This window comes from Alligator mississippiensis, chromosome 2, assembly GCF_030867095.1.
Source record: "Alligator mississippiensis isolate rAllMis1 chromosome 2, rAllMis1, whole genome shotgun sequence".
In the NCBI taxonomy this organism is placed as follows: domain Eukaryota; kingdom Metazoa; phylum Chordata; order Crocodylia; family Alligatoridae; genus Alligator; species Alligator mississippiensis.
The window spans coordinates 97,537,881-97,559,466 of record NC_081825.1 but is presented as its reverse complement, the minus strand read 5'-3'; the positions used below and the strand labels follow the sequence as shown (position 1 = coordinate 97,559,466).

Sequence of the window (21,586 nt, the reverse complement as noted above, 5' to 3'; positions counted from 1 at the left end):
AGATACAAATGAAAGAGAGAATAAAAGGACACATTTTTACAAATTGCTTCTTCTCATCTGTTGAGGATGGGATTCCCAGTTTATAGAACAACTGTATCACTTGAGTCAGGCATGAAACGAAGTAGCAAATACTTGATTTAGATATTTTCTACTAACAAAAGCCATGTTTTCTAGTTTTTGAAAGATAATTTGTCCATGACCATAGCTCAACCAATTCTACAAAGTCTAGGCCATAAATTACTCATGTAATTTATATGGGGTTCCCATCTGTGTACAAAAAAAGGTAATAAGTTTTTAAAAGAAAACAGTCAACTGAATATCTTTACAGATGGCTTGATCTCTGAAAATCTGATTTAGATGATGACAGGATCTTTTTGGTGAATGTTACTTACAACTATGACTCAGTAACTGATTTGTTAATGATACCCATCTTACCCAGCTGAATCTAACATGGTTGTTTATGTGTGTAGAGGAGTTCCATGTTATCTATACTAATAAAACATTAATCAAGGGTCAAATTTATGGCAGGCACTCTATAAATGAGGTCAAGGAAGGTCAGACACATAATCAGAAACAACTACAGAGTAGATCTTAGCACAGTAACTGAACACCTTCTTTACTTTTCTTTGGCCCTTGGGATCAAGACTGGAAGCAGAACATTCTTATCCACCTTGGAATTATATTCCTCTAGCCATAAACCCAAGTAAACTCAACCACAAAAGGATTCATTACTTTTAAGAACCTCTGTAAATTTTAAAAGAAAAAAAAAATTAAATAGTTATTATCTCTATTCCTTAATATTTCAAAGATTCTTTTCTATTACATTATTTTCTATCATTTGACAGAAAAAGTTTATCCTCTTTTCTTTCTGATTATTTCAACACATATCCTAATCTTACAAAGTTGATTTTTACTGTGTTCTCCACTTGCTTTTGTTGTAAATTCAAGTTTTGGGGGGTTTTTTAATAGAAAAATGCCTTGCCATGATGCTCTCCAATTAACTCACTAGGGCTTCTTCAGAAGCCTTCAGAGAAAGTAAGTGTTGCTCTTTGATTGCTTTACTAATCAATTGCTAATGAAGGAAATATTGATAATTCTGAGGAGTCAAGTCTGCACGCTAAAGTTCACAGCCCTGTCCCCTGCTCTATCATTTCCAATAAATCTCAGTAATTTATATACAGTTATTGATAGAACATTAAACCCTGGTGATAACATTAAGAGGGTTTAGCTTTTTTAAGCATTTGTAGTCATATATTACATTATCCACTTCTGTTCTATTGTATAATGAATATGTGGAAGGTTGGCTGAATACAATATACATTTTGGAGATAAAAATTAGAAATACTTGCACTTCACCCAACTACACTGAAAGGATTAATAGGAATTATAGTGTCCATGATATGAGTCCAAATAGGAAGAAAGAAAATCTATAACACATTGCTGAGGCAGTATACGCAATATATTTACCAGAAGAACTTTCTATAAAAACATATTCAAATATTTAAACTACCAAGAGTATTAAAGGGATGAAATACTTGTTTGCAAAACTTATAACGATTGACTAAAGAGACCTACACTCCTGGTCAGTAATATAAGTGGGAGAAAGTATTAGTGACTTACAGATTAAAAATCATATGCCTCACACAAAGTGCAGAAAGGTAAAATGAGAGAACCAAATATTTTGACATAGTTACCTTCCCTCGTTGACAAGTTCAATAAAGGCTAGGCCTGCATTCTTCTGTATTGAGTTCTGCCACTCCTATAAAATTGAAGAGAAGGAAGAATAAATGAGTTGTGTAAAAAATGAAACAACAATATACTGTTTCTAATCAAAATTATCAGACTATAATAAAGACATTTTCTTTGTACTTTCAACAACTTCCATCTTCACCAATTACATTTTAAAACATCACAGTGAATGCTATTTTAGAAGGAATCCACCGTTAGTATGAAGAAATAATGAAACAACACTAATTTAAAGTTAATCACAAGTTCCCAGAAATAATTTTAGACTGTTGCATCTTCTTCTTTTGACTCCAAGTTTGTTTATTTTCCTCATAAAAGTATGTCACACAAATTAAACAAGCAGGCCAGTGCCTCCAGTCATTAAGTTTTGCTTCAGCAAAATTAGTTAATGTAGCCCAGGTATTTGCTACACTTCTTTCAGTTTAAATTTTAAGCCCTACATTTTCACATTCATTATGGTTTTCCTTACTGTTTAAGCAATTAATTTGACTATATATTAGTTACACTGATGCCATCTCCTCACTTCCCAATCATAAGGCCATCTATCAAATCCCTACTACATTTTCATGTCCTCTAGTATTAGATCATGGATACACACTTTCTTTTCAGATATCTTCCTCTATTAGAACTTCTTTTCTGATAGAGAAGTGCAACAGAAGTGCACCATACTGTATATCCATCAGATCCACTGGGATCTTTAAGAGTAACAGAACTTCTCCCTATACACAGTGTGTGTTTTATTGAATGCTACCTGGTCCAGTATCACATGCTACCTTTAAACACTCCATGAACAGAAGGAAGAGAGTTCTTTTTCTGCCAATAAATCCTTTAATGGCAGATAGATGCTCTGGTCTCGCACATGCTTACCCAATATCCATATCTAGCTTTCAAGATTTTTTTGTTTGGTACAATTAAAAAGCATGTCTAGGTTTTATTTTGTTTCTCAAAGCCATGGTCACTCATGTCAGCCTTACTATCTTGTCTTTTTCACCTCACCAAAAGTAATAATAAATCAATAGAAAATGAAAAATTTTGAAGATTTCTTAAGATCAGTAGGATATTTTGAAGTATAGGATTTTTTCTACTTGACCAAGTCAGCAGGTGAAAAAAAGTCACTTTATTTTGCCACTTCATTTATTAAAACAGCACACAAATTATAATTACATCATCTTTTTCAGTCAGTGGCTTACACATTAGATCACACAAAAATCAATAGCTTGGCATTGTTTTTTTTTCTGCTTTAAGTATCAAGCAAGACAAAACATAAGGTATTTAGATTTCAAACTCCACTGCGCATTTTGTAGAACATATTTTTAGCTGGGTTCTCATTTTGTTGCAACATGAGTGTCCTGAACACTTGTCAAGGTTACTATCTATAACATGACTAAACAGGTTATTTGCATCCTAAGTGCAATGACTGCCATAGAAATCACAGGCAAAAACAGCATTCTGTCCAACTGTCAGAAGCTGGCATCAGACCATCCTGGAAGAGCCTAACAAGAAGCCCAAAACATCTCTATGTTTAAGACTACCGATCCAAAAAAAAAAGAAGTTCCCCTACCTGCACTGAAGTAGGGGAAAATAGCTGCTACAAAAATGGCAGTGCTTCATGGGATGAAGCTGAAGGGCTTCAGGCAGCCCAGAGAAGAAAAGAACATGCTTCCCAGGGCAGCCACATTAGAGAGCAAAGAAAGGGGGGAAAAAAGGAAATAAATATTGGTTTGGACTTTTTCCTAAGGTTTAAATCTTCTAAGACACACAAGAAACTCCAACTCTAGACAAGCCATTAAAGAAACTGAGGCGTCTAAAGTGTACACTACCATTTATTCCCTCAGGGCCAGGATACAAGGAGGAGTGGGGCTGTAAGGTAGGGGTGCCAAACATACAGCCTGTGGAACCATATAATCCAGCTAGTGGGTTTCTGGACAGGCTCTGGCCCTACACATTGCATACAATACACAAGCTAGACCTGCCACCAAATACGCTGCAGGCAACACAGGGGGTCAGTCTGGGTCACTGCATGCAGCCCATGCCCAAGCCCCATGTGCAGCGCCAGGTCCAGCCCACATGCTGTGGGCAGTGCATGCCCAGTGTCAGCCCTGGGGTCCTTGTGCACAGGCAGCTCAGCAGCCAGCCACTCCAGTACGTTGCATGAAGGGCTAGACTGCCCATGTGTGCTGCACAGCACAGGGCATATGCTCTACGTAGCGCTCCACCCAACAGCCCTGCGCACAGGTTCCAGGCTGGACAGGGCACCATACAGAGCAATCACCCTGGGCAGGCCCCCAGTACTATGTGCCATGCATGCAACATGCACACTGAGCCCTGGGACCTATGCATGTGGCCCTGCGGGCTGGCACAGGGCACATGCTGCCCATAACATGCGGGCTGAACCTAAGAATGTATGTGGCACAGCGGGTTCAGGGCATAGATTGTATGCAGTGCCCTGGACCAAACCCCTGGGCTGCCTGCAGCACTGGGTCCAGCTCACGCACCATGGGCAGCACATACCCCATACCAGCTCTGGGGACTGGTGTGTGCAGGGCCTCATTCAGGACCCAGTGCTGTGGGCACTCTGCAGGAGGTTGCTCCTGGTCTGGCCAGCAAAATAGCTTGGGTATACTCACCTGGCCTACAGGGCCAGATAAGTTTGACAGTCCTGCTCTAAGGAAATTGCTTGGGGCAAAAAGACTCCAGTCTAAGACAAGACATGTAAAACAAATGAAAGAATATACATGGCCACTTGAAGAAATCCACGTTCACATCATTTCAATTACTCCAAGCTCCAAGCCATTGCTTACCTTTATAAACTGTTCTAACTTGCTATAGTTTTGAAGGACTTAAGCTTAGAGCAATCTTTAGTAGCATGAGTGGAATTTGCATACGTTACTACACAAACTGTAATAAAAATTTACTGCACAACCTCATCAGCTTATATCAATTATTAAGCAATTGTATAATATAAACGTACCAACTAAATTTAACTTCTTATTGAAATAACCTTTCCTTGCTCCATCATACTATGTGCTAGCCTTCATGTGTTTTATGAATGTTGTTGTTATTGTTCCTACCTTCCTATCCACAGCTCTCATTACTGTCTTCTTATTGCCATCACTACACTGTTTCAAATTAGTCTAAGTATCTTTCAGTAGGTATTCTTCACTTTATTAGGAGATACCTGGCACCATTTGGGGTGTTGTTATTAATGAACAAAAACACATCTGTAATTAACTCTAAAGCTTTTTCCACCTTAAATCACATAGTAAATGTTTAACATTGTATAATAATGTATTAATATATGATGAAACTTGTGGAAAAACATATAACGGACTATAGATCAAGGAAAGCAAATTAAAGATATATTGTGTTTTATGACAACATCCATCTGTTTCTTCATCCTAACAATGGCTTTTTCTTTTTCAGTAGCACTCACTACAATGCTTTAAAATCTAACTGGTGAAGATGGACATTGCCAGAAGTGAAAAGAAAAAGCATTTATCGTGATGCATCTCAGCATTTTTCTACATATCACAGACAATTATCAAAGGCGGCATTAGTCTAAACAATATCCTAAGCTACAGCTGAATGCACCCTACAGCTAGTTTTAATAGTTGAAAGAAAACCTTAATGGTCATAGTCTTTCATGATCAATTCTATATTTCACCACACTACATACACCTCTACAACAATTACACTCTATGCATACTGCATTATTATATCAACATCTTAGTTATCCAACTCCCAAAGGTGTTGATGAAAAACATGTTAAAAGCCTCAAACTCGACCACTAATGCAACTAAATAACTACAAAACACATTTCAGCACTTTAAAAAGGAATGACTGTAAGAACAGATCAACAAAGTCAATAATTTCATACCTGTCCTAGCTGTACCTAATTGCCCATCAGTTCCTATGGCTATAAATGTTTACTTTCTAACAGACCATCTACTTGTAATTTTTTGATCACTGTACAATGTACAGTGAAGGAGAAAACAAAGAAACACTAGACCCAAGTACAAGCAGTAGTTACAATGGAAACAACAGGTTCTAGCAAGAGCTAAATCATCTACCATTACATTTTTTCAAATGCTCTGGCTAATGAGGAAGTTTCTTAGCTCATTATTATTTTACGTGCATTTTAATGGAATCCATAAGCGTTTTGGTAAGCAAACTAAAAATGACCTAGATACAACTAAAAGAACTACAATGTATGTCAACCATCAAAATGCTATTTGATGACTTAGCTGAGCAGTAGTCATTAATGAAGTAACATGGATATCTCAACTCTTGCAACATAGGTGTCACAGTATGACTAGCTCCTCCTACCCCACTTCTACAGTGATGTAAGTTGCCAAGTTATGGTTGCACAAATGCCAGTATAGTCTTTAAAATGCATGCCTAAAAATAACTCAGAAAATGCAGAGTCAAATGAATTTGGAAGTATATGGAAAACAGAGAGACACTCCATAAAATAAGAGGTACTGGAGCTCTGAACGCAGCAAAAATCCCTAATACCATGTCTATATATAATGTGGGAAAAGTCCCGTCCAGCTCTAAGAGGAGATGCACTAAAAGCCAAAGCACACTAGGAAATCCAACACAGATTCCACCAAACAATTTGGAGCCACAAAGATCAACCTACCCAGAAAATGTGGTGGACAGATGGGAAGAAACACCCAAGCCAAAGGCTCCCTTTGCCCTAATGCATGATTTCCAGCAGGAGGGTAAAGCCTCTCAGCCTCAAGGTAACTGGCAACTGTCAATCCCTTGCTGCCACGTAGAAGAGCTACTCCTTGGGACTGTAAAAAACAGTTCACATAAGAGATAAATGGGTCCTAATCTTGCTCACTGCTTTTTGTTACTTTTTCCTTAAGAATAAGATGCTCTCTGGTTCTCTAAGTCAAGTATAACTACACATTTCCCTTAGGTAAAGTTCCCTTCAAGAGCCACAGATTGAGCATGAGTAGGCTTTTCTTTACAAATGAAACAAGCCAAATGATTTCCTTCATTTACACACACAAAAATTGCCCATCTTGTTGATACTTGAGTGTGGAGAACTATGTTTTGGTTCAAATTTACACTTAAATCTAGGAAATGCACAGACAGGATGATGCCACCCCTCCCGCCACATACACACTGTATAAAGAACATTATAGTTTACAAAATGTTGTTTAATACATATGCTTTTTCCTTTGTAATTTCATCATACACATTCCAAGAACATCTCCTTTATGACAGAGATAAAATAAAGTTAAGAAAAATCCAAATGTTATTTGAAACCAGTATATACTTTATACAGAATGTGTACAATCAAAAGTAATGTTAAAACATTTCATTGTTACTTTTTTTAGAAGCAAGTGTTCAAAAATATTTCAATTAAAGGAACAAAATATTTCTTTGTTATACAATAAGTTGAATCAAGGTTTTTTTAAACCATAAAAATGTAAACATCTTAAGCTGCCCTATAGATACATGGTAACTGATGCTTTAAATTACCACATTATTATACAACTAGGAGTTTTTTATATCTCATCATATATATCAAATGCATCTTCCACTTTTGATAACCCCTATAACTACTTTTTATTTACATTAGTTAGACTCCAACAACTCAGTAGTATTTTTGAAGCATTAGACTAAAGTCTTAAAATTCATGAGAAAAATGTAGCAAATTGACCACTGCTTCATCCTTCACAATAAAGTTTTGTTATTTTTTCATAATTGAAATAAATTCTTAAACAAGTGGGAAGGATGACTTCAATCTTGACAACTGTGAATGGGGCACTAAAGAACAGGGTGGGAAATGTGTTAACATATGACTAAAGAGACATATTATACACTAGACTAAAGGTCAAATCTGCTTGAAAACTTGCTCATACAAAGATATAGTAATCTCTAAGTGCCTAAAGTAAACTATCAAGAACTTTTCAACAGTGTTTGTACTTGGTGTCAGCACTCTCTCAGCACCACATCTACTACAAGCTTCAGTAAATTCAGCAATAAAGTATATATAGTGAAATGTAGATTATCTCAGTGAGTTTTTCATAATAGAGAGAGAAAATTACACATTAAAATGACACACTGTCAACCTAAAAAAAATTCTACACAAAGTAGAGTTAAATTGCTTTAATGCATACTGCTCTGAAAATAGCAAGAATGAAATCCTTTCGCTGCTGAAGTGTTGAGGCCAATATCTCAAAGCAAGTTTTTAGGCAAATTAAGGAAAAGATAGGAAAAGAGCTTGGGAAAGGCCTGTATTAAAACTCTATAAAAACTGTAAAACTATAGATCTTTGATGTCCTAAATATAAGTAGTGAAGAAGCAGTTTCAGAGCAGTTTGCAATGTGTGTATCTATACATGTAGACAACCACAAATGAAAGTGAAAATTAAGACTTGAAAAATGCTCTAAAAATTTAAATATTTTAATTAACAAAATACACTATGCTATGTTACACAGTCAGGTATCTAACTGCATCTGAACCTGAGCAATTATGAAATAAAGTAGTTTGCAAATACTACTTAGTTTTACTCCAACCATGCAGAAAATAGCTGAACTGCTAGCAGAAATATGACACAAAAGTCAATGGTGTTTTTGGATATACTCAGCATGGTACTATTCTACACTAAACAATGGACCCTCTATGAAAGCCTTAACCTAGCGTCAATCTAACCAAGTCAAGTTCTCTCACTAATCAATACAGAGGGTTTAATTTCAATAAGGGTGATAAAAGTTGCTCTAACCCTACCCAGCTACAAGCTCTCAACAGATGATCATCATTAAGCCTCTATCAGGGTTCCACGTACCGAGGCTGTACAAATGTGTCCTATTAGTACATGGTCCGTTTGTTTGGCAACTCCAGTCTTCAAGACAAATGGCAGCTGCTGCCCTTGGAGGTCTGAAGTCAAGTCTTTAGGGAATCTCAAAGCCCAACTGGAAAAAGCAAGGCCTGTTCATTAGAGACAGCTCCAGGGGAAACTTGCAGGGCTGCCATTAGAACTATATAAGAGCTAATTATTTTTATAAGACTTTAAAAATATCAAATGCACTCAAATACAATAAAAGGTACTTACTACTTGCATTCCATTAAAAATGCATTGCTTTTCATCAAAAACCAGTGAGTGACAGTATACAACTAAATCTTTTCTATTAAGCAATTTTAATAAGTTATGTCACCGAGGTGAAAATTGCATAAAAAATTAATTGGATGATAGTCTTTGGAGCATTGCTAAAAAGTTTGCATTTGGTATGAAGTTAGGCTGATTGTATTTTGATTTTTTGTGAGTATACGCACTCTTAAAAATGCAAAAAAAACAGTTACAACAAAAACTCAAGTGTTACAAGAACTCATCTGAGCAAACTGCATCAGTGATTCTGATGTTTTAAATCCATACCGATTACCAAGAGTTACTAAGAGTTGGAATTGCTAACTGCATCCTAAAATATATTTGGTCCAAGGAATATCAAAACCTAACACTGAGCAAAAATACAGTAAGAAAAGCTAAAGACAAAAGACACTCTTCCTGGAAACCTCTATTTTATGCTGGAGAATGTGTAGTCCTCGGCAAATAAACTTTACTTATATTGAAAAAACCTAGTTAGCTATGCAATAGAAGCAATATATTGTATTCTGAAATACTTTGCCAGTTGTATGCCATAACAATGCTGTATTGTATTGAATTAAAACAGGTAAAAATAGGTCACAACTACAGAATATTTATTTCACAGTAACAACTTTTTCAAAAAGTATTATTCATTAGTGTTCCTTAATCTATTCTTGCATTAACATTCATATTAGTTTCTGACAACCTAATTCAAAACAGCAATTACAATCATAGTCCTCATGTAAAAAGACGACAGAAAGCAACTATGTTAAACCAGTTTAAAGAATGAAACTGTAAAGAAAACAGATTAGGAATGATTTATATCAATGCCTAGTGCTGAAGTTAATTACAACTGCCCCAATAAAATAGTGCCTTTATTATTGTACAGCAAGTAATGACCTTAGATGCAGAAAACAGAACTCTTTCTGCTGACTTTTGCATGCTCAATCCCACAGCACACTACATTAAGAATTAAACAAGTACTAAATAACCCATACAGAACCAGCAGTTTTTAACTAAAAGCAGAAGACTCCCCTGCTGTTTAACTATTTGGGGTATCTCATTGTGACCAGTGCTTCCTATAAACTGGTATTATGTTATGTGGTAAATATCTAAAATTGCTTTATAATGAGAGTTTAATTTCAATACTTAAAACTTGAGTTTTAACTCGCAACAAACTTCTACAGATTTTAAAAATAAGTTACATATATATTGAATTGAGTCAACTAACTTACTAAAGCTTTAGTATTAAACTGAACTGACCTAAGCACAATGCCCATGCTGCCAAATATACATTTGCCATACCACAAGTTTATAAAAATGTGACTTTTCCCTTCTCTGCACAAGCCTCTCCTAAAAGAGACAAACCTACATGCAGACACAAAATGGCAAGATTAATTTCATACTTCCACTAGCTCTTCTAACCAGTTGCAATCACTAATTTGTGGGAATGCACTATTTTGGAGCAGAGGTTGTACATCAGGAAACAAAATTAACCTTACATCACCAGAACATTCATACATGACAACCAAAAACGAAACAACCTTATGAAATGTAATACCATTCATTCACCAGAAGATGGTGACAAACAAAATGTCATATTTCAAGGCACACGTCACCAAAATTCCTAGACAAAATATTCTTATTGTAGCATTTTTAGACCTTACATTAAAAGTTATAGTGCTCCTATAAAGGCATGTGCTGTATTAAATAAAAGAGGAGTGATATCACATCCATAGACATTAGATTAAGAACAGGCAGACTACTCTAGGTCGAATGCTAATCCCTCTGCCTTCCATATCCAGCAACAGACACTATTTGGGTAAAACTAAATTGGAGGTTCACCGGTTTTAGAGACAGAATTTAGCCTGAAGGAAGAGACAGTAGCCCATCTACCCAGTTACTATCTTTCAGCTGACAGTTGCCATAATTCATCCTGGAATGACATAAGGGGTCACATCTGAGTTCAGCTACTAGCAAAGCTTTTCCTCTGTAAAGTTTCTGCCCCAGGTTTTTTCACTAACAGCTATTGTCAATGCTGAGAATGGTGACAGTACACTGAGAGGAAGCATAGCTCAAATGCCACCTGAACCCACTTTTTAATTCCAAATATCACTGCATAAATCATCAGGGTGCCAAACAGTGTCATAAACAGGGAAGAAATTAAAGGAAATGGAATTAAGGGGAAGAGAAAGGAATTATTAAAAAAAAAACAAAAAAAAAAACCAAGAACGGCAAAAGGGGCAGAGGCTGAACAAACAGAAAACTGAACAAAGAAAAAGAAGAGACTTTACATAAAGAATCTGATGGTGAAAGCTGGTAGATGTACCATTTTTAAATTGTTTAGAACAGGAAGCTAACTCTAGAATGACAGTATGTCAACATAATTACCTCTCACTGATTTCAGTGCTCTCTTGCTGGCCAGTACCTTTGAATTTTTTTTAGGTTTTTTTGTAAAGTTAACAGAGACTACTCTGGGAAAGGCCACTAGTTAATTACCATGCCAGACAAACCACAACACACTGACAGAAGTACAGTTGGGTGGTGACAGACTGATACCACCCAGAGCAACCTCCATCACCAGAGCAGCAGCAGTTGTCTTGCCCAACATCAAATAAGCTTAAACTAAATGCACTAGCATTCAAAAAAGTGTCTCCTGAATAGCTTAAACACACTGAAAGATTCCTCTGTTACTCATTCCCCCATCTCAGCTTTGTTTTAATTTTAAAACTTGCTTTGAATGCATAAAAATATGCATGAAACTATCACTAGGAGCACATGTATAATTGTCTCCAGATAGCAGGAGTAGCCATTTTATTTGAATGACTGGGTCTTTAGCACATCTTGTATAAAGCCCTTACCAGACCTTCCCTCAAAGTTTCCAAATCCTTCATTTGTTTTAACTTTGCATCTAACAAATCCCTCCCTAACCAAGCTCTTCTGAAAAGGTTTAACAAACAAACAAGCAAGTAAAACAAAGCAAAAGTCACAGAAGCAACATGATGGCATTTGCTGCTATTTCATGACTCACTCTTTTTACATGTTCTATTCCCTTCTCTAGTCCTGTGCCTGTCCCATTTACCTAGACTCCACGCTGTCTATACTTGCACAGTAGGGCCCCATTCTCACTCAGGTGCTACTACGAACTACCACAATGAAAGTGGCAGATAATAATGCTCAGCTACATTTGGTAGCTGGTATTCCACAGAACTATCCACTGACTTATTCACATGGTTTACAAAAGAAAATTTAAAGACTTCCCTTCTGTAAATGTGGAGATGAAACTAACCAGTTCTTTAAAGTAAATATGAATAGGTCCTCAAGAAAGCAAAACAAGATTCCCCTTCCACATAAACGGCTCAGAATTAGCAAACATTAGGATCTAATATGACAGTAATTCTCCCCAATTTCATATTTATGATTGATTTGGTAGTGAATTATATTATTCTGCTTCAGTGAAGGATCTCAAGGCAGTTTACGAAGAGTAACAAATTACATCAAACAAATTTATTTGATTTATACATATTTTATTCCTGACCAAGGCTCAGAGCAGCTTACAGAAGAAATCAAAATAACTTGTAAGACAAATGAACAAGAGAACAAAACAGGAGAGGCAAAATAACTTCTAGAAGTCACCAGAGCATTTAAATAACCCACACAGCAATCCCTCCAACAATATCCCAGTTTAGCCTTGCCTGCTAAATGGCTGCTCAAATAGGAATGCTATATTCCTTACAGTGTTATATTTAGATTCATGAGGATGCTCCCAGAGCAAAATGAAAAGGTGCTAGAAGTGATTCTTCTTCTACAGAGGTTGAACGACATGCCCACGAGAGAAACAGCAAGTTAGATTTAACTACTAGTCAATGCTTCCTTTAGCACATTATATTAAAGATGTAAAACACCATCAGTTTTCTTAACAGCTTTGGTTGGAAAGTCTTAACAGCTTTGCTTGGAAGTCTAAAGCAAAGAAACGATGCAGTCAATTAACATAGAAACAAAACCGTTCTGTCTGTTGTTCTATTTCTAATTTGTGTATAATCAGAGACAAGCGCTGCCCTGCTCTACATTTTCCATAATCTTGTACTCCTCCCTTCACAAGCCTTTCTCCATAGTCCCAAATTAAACAGACTAGCTGTAAAACAGCAGGGGGTCAAATTAAAGCACGCTTTATTTTCAGAGGTCTCCACACTTATAGGCTGACTTCCTGTCAGGAAGAGTTCCATTTCACTGCATAGCCCAATCAGCAGGGAGCTCACAGAATTAAGTGCCAGTTGATATTACTTTGTTTTGCATTTACCACCCATGAGAATATTGTTCAAAGATCTAGTTAAAAAGCCAGCATGGTATCATCCTTCTGACTAGACTGCTAAACCACAGGGTGTGCTCTCTTTGCACAAAATTCACCTTAAATGGTGGTGTTTTTCTAAGTCCTAGTGTGCTGGTGAAGCAACAGGATGCCTTTTACTTCAGAAAAATCTTGCTTCTGTAGCTAAATTATGATCCTCTAGTTCACATCTGCAGCAGAGTACTTGTACTGGAAATTAAGTTGTTTTAATGCAAGCTTCAAATGTACGTAACAGTCTACTCTCCTCCCCAAACATAAAAATAAAATGTATTCATGCATCATACACATACTCAGCAGCAGAACTCTAAGGGATAGACTTTCAAATTGAAGTAGATCTGCTCTATGTACAAAAATGGCTAAAACACTTCTTTTGGATTTCTGACCACAGTCAAATGAAAATCATTTTGAGATGACTTGCTTTGTTCCCTTTTAAAAGGGTCAATCAAGACACCCTCATCAGAATGAGGTAGATTACAGTTACTAAGGATCACAACCATACAAAACAACTGAAACAATAGGTCATTAACATTTACTCAAAACCATGCAGTTGGAAATTGTGTTTGGCGAGATTATTTTATGACCATCTCTAATTTCTGTGATGAATTATTTCAAACAGGGTTCGGTTCCCATCCCTGAATTATTTTAGTTATCCAAATTTAAAATCTATACTTATTCCTCAAATTACATAATCTCTTTCACAGAAACAGAGCTTTGAATGTGAAAGCTCCTATCGAAATTAAAATGGAGCACTTTCAGCATTCATGTGGCTGACCGTTAAAAGGCTACATATTCATATGTATCTGAATTCCTGGCCTTTATCCATTTTGATACAGTAATTACACAATCACATAAGGTCTCTTAAACCAAATGTACTTTTCCCTGTCAATTTATAGACCATGAAGTTTACAGTTAATTTTTAGCCAGCAGCAGTCTTTTTTGTTATGCAATTCGCAACATGACCTTTGCATGCCAGCAAAATGTTCACTGTTACTATTAGTTATCCCATTCCACGCTGTGCAAGAATAGGTTAGACTAACTTTTAGAGCTTTATATGTATATGAGGAATGGGAGCATCAGATAAACACATGGCTAGGGTTAGAGAAAAAATACATAATAATATACTGCATTGAAGACTGGATACTTAACTGTAATTTACCACAGACTGTCCAACTTAAAAGAAGTTTGGCGTTGCAGAGAGCTGGTCCACAGGACAGATCAGGCCCACTGACTGCTCCCCCTCCCCTCCAGCATGCCAGATCTGGCACTCACTCCAGCTGGTCTGGAAGATGCCACATGTGATTCCTGCGCTAGGAATACTGCTGTACCTGGTACCCACTCCTACCTGTCTGGGACCTGTGCTGCACTATGTGCAGAGTGGTGCCCAGACTGGCTGGAGTGGGAGGCCAGGTCGGGGAACATGTGTGGTGTGGCGCCCTCTCCAACTGGTCTGGGATCCATGCTACACACCCCTGTCTGTACTGTATCACATACAGCACTAGTTTGGGCTCTTTTCGGATCTGTTATACATGATTGAGTACCACTACCAAGTCATCCTAGGGCCTGACTGCAGGGCTGTTCCAGTATGCCCTGTGCCCCATGTGGATCTGCTCACACCCAGGGGGAGCACCAGAGCCAGATGGTGGGGCTTGGTGGACCACATGTAGCCTGCAGGCAATAATGTTTGACACCCTGCTCTATCCCATTTAGCATATCAACACAGCATAACAGAGCCATGCTCTTGCTCAGTTTAGGAAAGTCACATAAGACGAGTCTCTTTCCCATTAACTTTTAGCGTTGTATAACTTTTGCATTAAAAGATATAGAGTAGGTTAGTTAGATACTGGACCAATGCATACAATTAGTTGGTCAAAGTATTAAATGAACTCTTCCTTAGCTTCAGAAAAACACTGAATGGGCAAAACCAGGTCAAATTGAAACAGTTTTTCATTTAGACCTCTTTTTTCCTTACTGAGGGCTATTTATTCATCAAATTTAAGACTTTCTGCTCCATTTACACAATAAAGATACAGAAAAATGTTATAAATATTTGTTATTCCTCTCACACAAACATAGCTCTACAGTTTTTGCTCACTGTAAGTCTTAAAAATCTATATTGTGTGTTTATATTTCCCACTGAGAGAGAAAGTAAGCCTGGATAACTTCACTGAGCAGGTAAGAGTTATAGAAAAAGAAACATCTAAAAAAAATGAATAGTAAAATGAAAGACATTCACTCAACTTCAGCTATATCATTAGTAGTGACCATTAGGGCTGTGCGAAACAGCATCGTTCTGCTTCGACTTCTGTTCAATATTTTGATGGAACAGTGTTTCGTTTTCAGTTTCATTTAGTTTTGAAAGCACTGTACCATTCCATTTCATTGAAACTATTTTACTGTTTTGACTCTGTTTTGCCGTTTGGCCCATAGGTTATAATGGGGAATCATAAATGTGGCAGGCAGGCAGATCAGGGACTCGCCCGCACCCCCAGGAGGGCTGCGGGAGCTGTGCCAGACTCCTCCCAAGGGTGCGGGCCCCCGATCTGCCTATCAGATGACAGACTGGTGCTGGTCACACCCAGGGCTGGGAAGATCGGTGCTGCCGTTGGCCCCAGGCAGCAGCACCTGCCTCCTGTCATGCAGCAGGCAGATCGGGGCCCGAGCCCCTGGAAGGACTCTGGCACAGCCCCTGCAGCCCTCCTGAGGTTGCAGATAGGCCCCCAATCTGTGCGCGGGATTACAGAAGACGGGTGCTGCCACCTGGGGCCAGCAGCAGCAGCATCAATCTTTCCGGCACCGGTCCCAGCTGGCAGCACCCACCTCCTGTCATCCACCAGGCAGATCGGGGGCTTGCCCATACCCCTAGGAGTGCTGCAGGGGCTGTGCCAGACTCCTCCCGGGGTGCAGGCCCCCAATCTGCCTGCCAGATGAAAGACTGGCACAGGGCACAGCCTGCACCCAGTGCCGGGAAGATCAGTGCTGCCACTGGCCCTAGGTGGCAGCACCTGCCTCCTGTCATCCAGCAGTCAGATCAGGGGGGCCGTGCCCCCGGGAGGACTCTAGCACAGACCCCACAGTCCTCCCAAGGGTGTGGGCAAGCCCCTGATTTGCTTGCTGGATGACAGGATGTGGGTGCTACTGGCTGGGACCAGTGGTGAAGGTGGCAAGCCTGGCTTCAAAACTTTTGAAACATTTTGAGTTCCCTTGTTTCGTTTCAAACCTGTTTCAAAGATTTTTGTTTCATTTTGATTTCACTGTTTTGAGCTTGAAACGCATCAAAACAGCTTCAAAACAAAATGCCAAGTGAGCTTTCGCAAAGCCCTAGTCACCATTGTAACTATTAAGTGTTCATTCACCGCATCAGGAAGTGAAGAACAGAGATTACTATTCATGTAATATTGATCTGTTAATCGTGGCACATTTTAATCTATTTCAACAGCTGGTGTATGAGCCAGGGTTAAATTGTATGCCTTCACTGATTTCTAGTTCTGACCAAAATGTCATGGGTTCTAAAGCCCCAAGTCCAAGGAAGTAAAAATTATATTTTCTAAATTTTTGTTGAAAAGAAAACTGCATATCCAATGTCTATATACCTTCTATGTTAAATTGATTTTAGTAAAAAAGAGCTCATCTGCTGACAAACTAGAAAGGCTTAAACATTTTATTTGTTAGCCACACTGACGGTAAATAAGTCCACATATTTGTTAGGCCATCCACTCCACAATTGCGTAAAATATATGTAAAAACTTAACAGATCTTGCCTCTAGCAGACCAAGTGGGAAGGAACTGAGTGACTCATCTGAAATTAGGTAAACGAGGTTCTTTAAACAGATTCTTAATCCTTAAAATTTTTCTATAGCCTACAGAGTCACTGACATTTTCAAACAAATCATCACACCAATTACCTGGAAGAATACTAAAGACTTAAATCTCTAAATGTCAGGAAGCAACTCAAACCAAAACTCAAGCTGAAAAGATTTAGTATTTGCCTTCTCAAAATACCAGTCTTTTACTATTAAGACAGACAGCTCAGATCAGAATTTTACCTGTAAATTAACATGGAAAATGATAACAAATGAAGTAAAGAAGCCACTCTGACCTGAAGGCAGAACAATTTAATTAGTTCATACAGCACAATTCTGGGCGCCACACTTCAAGAGGGATGCAGATAACCTGGAGAGGGTCCAGAGAAGGGCCACTCGTATGGTTAAGGGCCTGCAGAACAAGTCCTACGAGGAGAGACTAGAGAAACTGGACCTTTTCAGCCTCCGCAAGAGAAGGTTGAGAGGCGACCTTGTGGCTGCCTATAAGTTCATTACGGGGGCACAGAAGGGAATTGGTGAGTATTTATTCACCAAGGCACCCCCGGGGGTTACAAGAAACAATAGCCACAAGCTAGCAGAGAGCAGATTTAGACTAGACATTAGGAAGAACTTCTTCACAGTTCGAGTGGCCAAGGTCTGGAACGGGCTCCCAAGGGAGGTGGTGCTCTCCCCTACCCTGGGGGTCTTCAAGAGGAGGTTAGATGAGTATCTAGCTGGGGTCATCTAGACCCAGCACTCTTTCCTGCTTATGCAGGGGGTCGGACTCGATGATCTATTGAGGTCCCTTCCAACCCTAACATCTATGTCTATGTCTATGTCTAACACCTGAAACATTTCTACAGTACATGGCTTTCTTTTTTACCAAATGACTATGCAATTCTCCAGACTAGCACAAAGATGCTAGGTAAAGTTTCCAGCAATTGCTGGCTGCCAACCTTGGATGAGGTGTCAAAATTTCACTTGGTGTGAAGTAGACGTGATTTTATGAAGATGTTGCCCCTGCAGTGGCAGACCGACAGTGGGGAAGGAGGTTGGAGGCGGCCATGGCCCCTGGGCGCAAGCCGGGGGGGGGGGGGGGGCAGTGCTGGCCAGGCCCTTCAGCGCCGTAGCAAGGTCGGGGGTGGGAAGTGTGAATGGCAGAATGCCATCTCTGCCTCTCCCCAAAACTCTGCTATGGGACAATTTGGTTACCAGGATCACTACAAAAGGTAGACTCCTTTGCCCCATCTCTTCAGGAAACCCCGAGTTGTAACCTGAGCTGGATACATTCGTGAGGGAGGGGGGAAACCTGCTCCCTCTGCCTACCTGACTGGCATCACATACCTGGGTGAGGGGCTTAAACTCCCTATTGTTCTAAGTAATGCCAACAAGACTGAGAGGGGGCTAAAGACCCTGCCAGTCTACCTGGCAACCAGTGATGCATTTCAAATTGGTTGGCTGGCAGCCAAAAGTTGCTGGCCTTCATTGGATCAGGTAAATGAGGTCAGAAGGGTTATATAAGTGAAGGACTGCCCAGGAGGGGGGCAGTAGCCATGATGCAAACTCAGAGAGAAGCTGGAGCATCTGAAACTCACTCTCTTCTCTTGAAACTCATGATCAATGAACTGCCTGCCTCTAGAGGGAATCTCCACCTGCCTCTGGATGATACACGTGAGTAAGCTGCCTGAGAGCTAACTAGATAAATAGCTTGCAGTAACACAGATGCGTAATCAAAGGCTACCATGCCATTTTTCTCTAAGGGATTTCTCTGATATTGCTCTACCCTGTACCCTATTCCAAACCTACTCCTTGTAACCAATAAAGTTCCCCTTTGTACCTAGCGTGGGACACTTACTGGGAGAGGGTCTAGATCAGGGGTGGGCAAAATGCGGTCCGGGGACCAGATGCGGCTTGCCAGGCCATTCTATCTGGCCCGTGGGGACCCTAAAAAATTTAGAAAATTAATATTAATCTGCCCTGGGCTGCCTGTCATGCAGCCCTCGATGGCTTTCCGAAACTCAGTAAGCGGCCCTCTGCCCAAAGTAATTGCCCGCTCCTGGTCTAGATTATGCCTTGGGGTCCTCTTGGTTCAGCTGACTAAGTGAGACCACTATTTGTGTTTCACACCGAGTGAAGTACCCCAAGTTCTTGCAGTGGGTCAAGTACCCTCAAGTACTACTAGGCCTGTGTTTCCCAGAGGGTGCAGGTCCACGATCATTTCAGACTCTGGGTGGGTGGTGGTGGTGCTACCCTCAGACTTGCACAAGGCTTGGTCCAGGAAGGGGGTCGGCTGAACACGAGGCACCCCCAGGGAGCAACTCAGAGCCTGGAAGGTGTTCGGGCAGAGTGAGGTGGGTGGCTCAGTGCAGGAGCACCCCCCTACTGGCCCACCACAGGCGGCTGCCACCAGTCCACATTGCCACCGTCAGCTTCACATCCGGCCGCTTGCCACCCCCACCCCCCCGCCAATGTCGCCACTGGCTTCTTCACATCAGGGGGCTCCAAAACTATAGACTGCAGGGGGCCCCCCAAAAACTGTGGGCCAGCTCTGCTTTAAGTATTGCTATGAAAAGGATGGCAGGGGATGGGGTGCAAATGCAAGCATTGGCCCCTGGGCACCAGAGACCCATGGTACATCATTGTGTGCCTGCTGTGAAGAGCTGACATTCTAAGAAAATAATACGTCATACCCTAAAGTGAGGATGGAAACAAGATTGTAGTGAAGCTTTGTTGAAGAAACATCAAGAGTATCATACAAATTGTAGCATAATGTGGAGTAGGCGAGCAGGCCACATGCCCATGGCACCACTTAAGGAAAGGGGTGCCAGAAGGACAAGGAGGAGATTGCTCAACTTCCCTTCCCCAGCTCCACCTGCACCAAGTCCAGCAGCTCATGCTTAAGGCACTAACCTGAAATGTTGAAGGATGGAAAAGAACAGACTTGAACTTGGGTGACTGCCCTAAACTCCCATTAACTATCCTGGGAAGTATCTCTTTTAGTCCTTCTGTTTGCAGATATTCTACCTTGTATAGATAACACTGCATGCTGTGCAGCAGAGATTTAACTTAGGTCTCCAATATGTAAAGAGCTATGTAAATAGCCTGGAAGACCAGGCTATTTTATTTCTTCCAAAGCCTGCTTTCACCCACACCTATAAAATGACTATAGTGCCATTTTTATGAGTGATCTTTACCAAAATGAAAAACTTTTATTTAGGGCAAAGGTGTCAAAAGATATGGCCTGTGAGCCAGACATGACCCACAGAGCCCTGTCTTCAGGCCTTCAATGCTGCCCTTGGACTGAGTTGACTCAAACACTACACACAGCACCCACTCCATGATCCCTACTACATGTGGCACCCTTCTGGCCACTCCAGGATCCACACTACATGTAGTGCTTCCCACCCCTGAGCTTGTCTGGGACTGCACCACATGTAGTGCCTGCTCTAGCTGGTCTGGGATCCTTACCACACACAGCAACTATTCTCCTCAGGCCAGGCCAGGATGTGTGCCATATACTGCACCAGCTCCTGCTGATCAGCACTGCATGCACCACTGTTCCCAGCCTGACTGGAGGTGGTACCACATGCAACACAGTCCAGACCAGCCGGGAAGGCAGTACATACAGCATGCATTCATGACCAGCAGGAGGGAAGAGGGAGGGAGGGGATGGGGTAGGCACTACATGCAGCACAGTCCTGGATCAGCCACAACAGGTGCCATGTGTAGTACTAACCTGTCCTGACTGCAGGCACTGGATCCAGCAGTAGGAGGAGTAGGGGAAAGTCTAAAGGCCTCATGTGGCCCATGGATTAGATTGGTGCCATGCATCTAACCCACAAAGTCATATGAGTTTGACACCCTTGATTTAGCAAATTGGACCCTGGGAAACTTACACTTGCCATTTTTTATATTGGAATATGCTGTATATTAGTGGAATTTAGAATACTTGATCATCAAAAAGCAATTAATAATGCAAGGAGAAGACCTATAAAGCATGACTTCTCCAACAGCACAACTGCTCAAATAGGAGACTTTTTCTTTGATTCTACCCACTAAGGTATCAAATGTACCCTTTTGCCTAATAAAGCTATGTTTCTCTTTGGTCCATGTTGTTATCCAAGCAATTGTAGCTGCTGAAAGTAGAGCCTTTTAACAGATCACACAACTGAAATGTTAAAACTTTTAATTATTGGTATGTGCAGATACATAAAGGGGCTTTGAAGTCTGAAATCATGTTAATGTTTGCCAGGATTACACTGTTCAAAACTGCAAGATTTAATAAGAAAAGGATGCCAATGTGAGGCTATATTGATTCAAAGGAATGAGGTAAGGGACCCTAAGTTCTAGGTAATTATAGTTTTAACGGATAATTAATTAGAACAGGCGCTGAAATAGGTACAAAGTTATTCTGCAGCTACAATCCTAGAACATCTGCTCTCAATACCAAGAATTGTGCACCTACTGAATCAAGCTGCTCCTTTTAAAAATTCATGTATAACTTATGACTATTCATACACGAAGTAATTAGTAATTACACAAAAATATTATTTCAATTAAAAATGTGTTTATCTAACACTTGGGCCATGC

The 21,586-nt window shown here is 39.9% G+C and overlaps 1 protein-coding gene across 9 annotated transcripts in view; it reads right to left on the bottom strand.

Annotated features, from left to right (window-relative positions):
- The window catches only part of LRBA (LPS responsive beige-like anchor protein), a 611,727-nt gene that overhangs the window by 395,099 nt on the left and 195,042 nt on the right, over positions 1 to 21,586 (bottom strand). For all 9 annotated transcript variants that reach the window (XM_019481504.2, XM_019481508.2, XM_019481505.2 and 6 more), the window contains exon 35: positions 1,695 to 1,759. In XM_019481504.2, the coding sequence (XP_019337049.1) occupies positions 1,695 to 1,759 (65 nt within the window). The remainder of the gene's footprint in view (positions 1 to 1,694; positions 1,760 to 21,586) is intronic.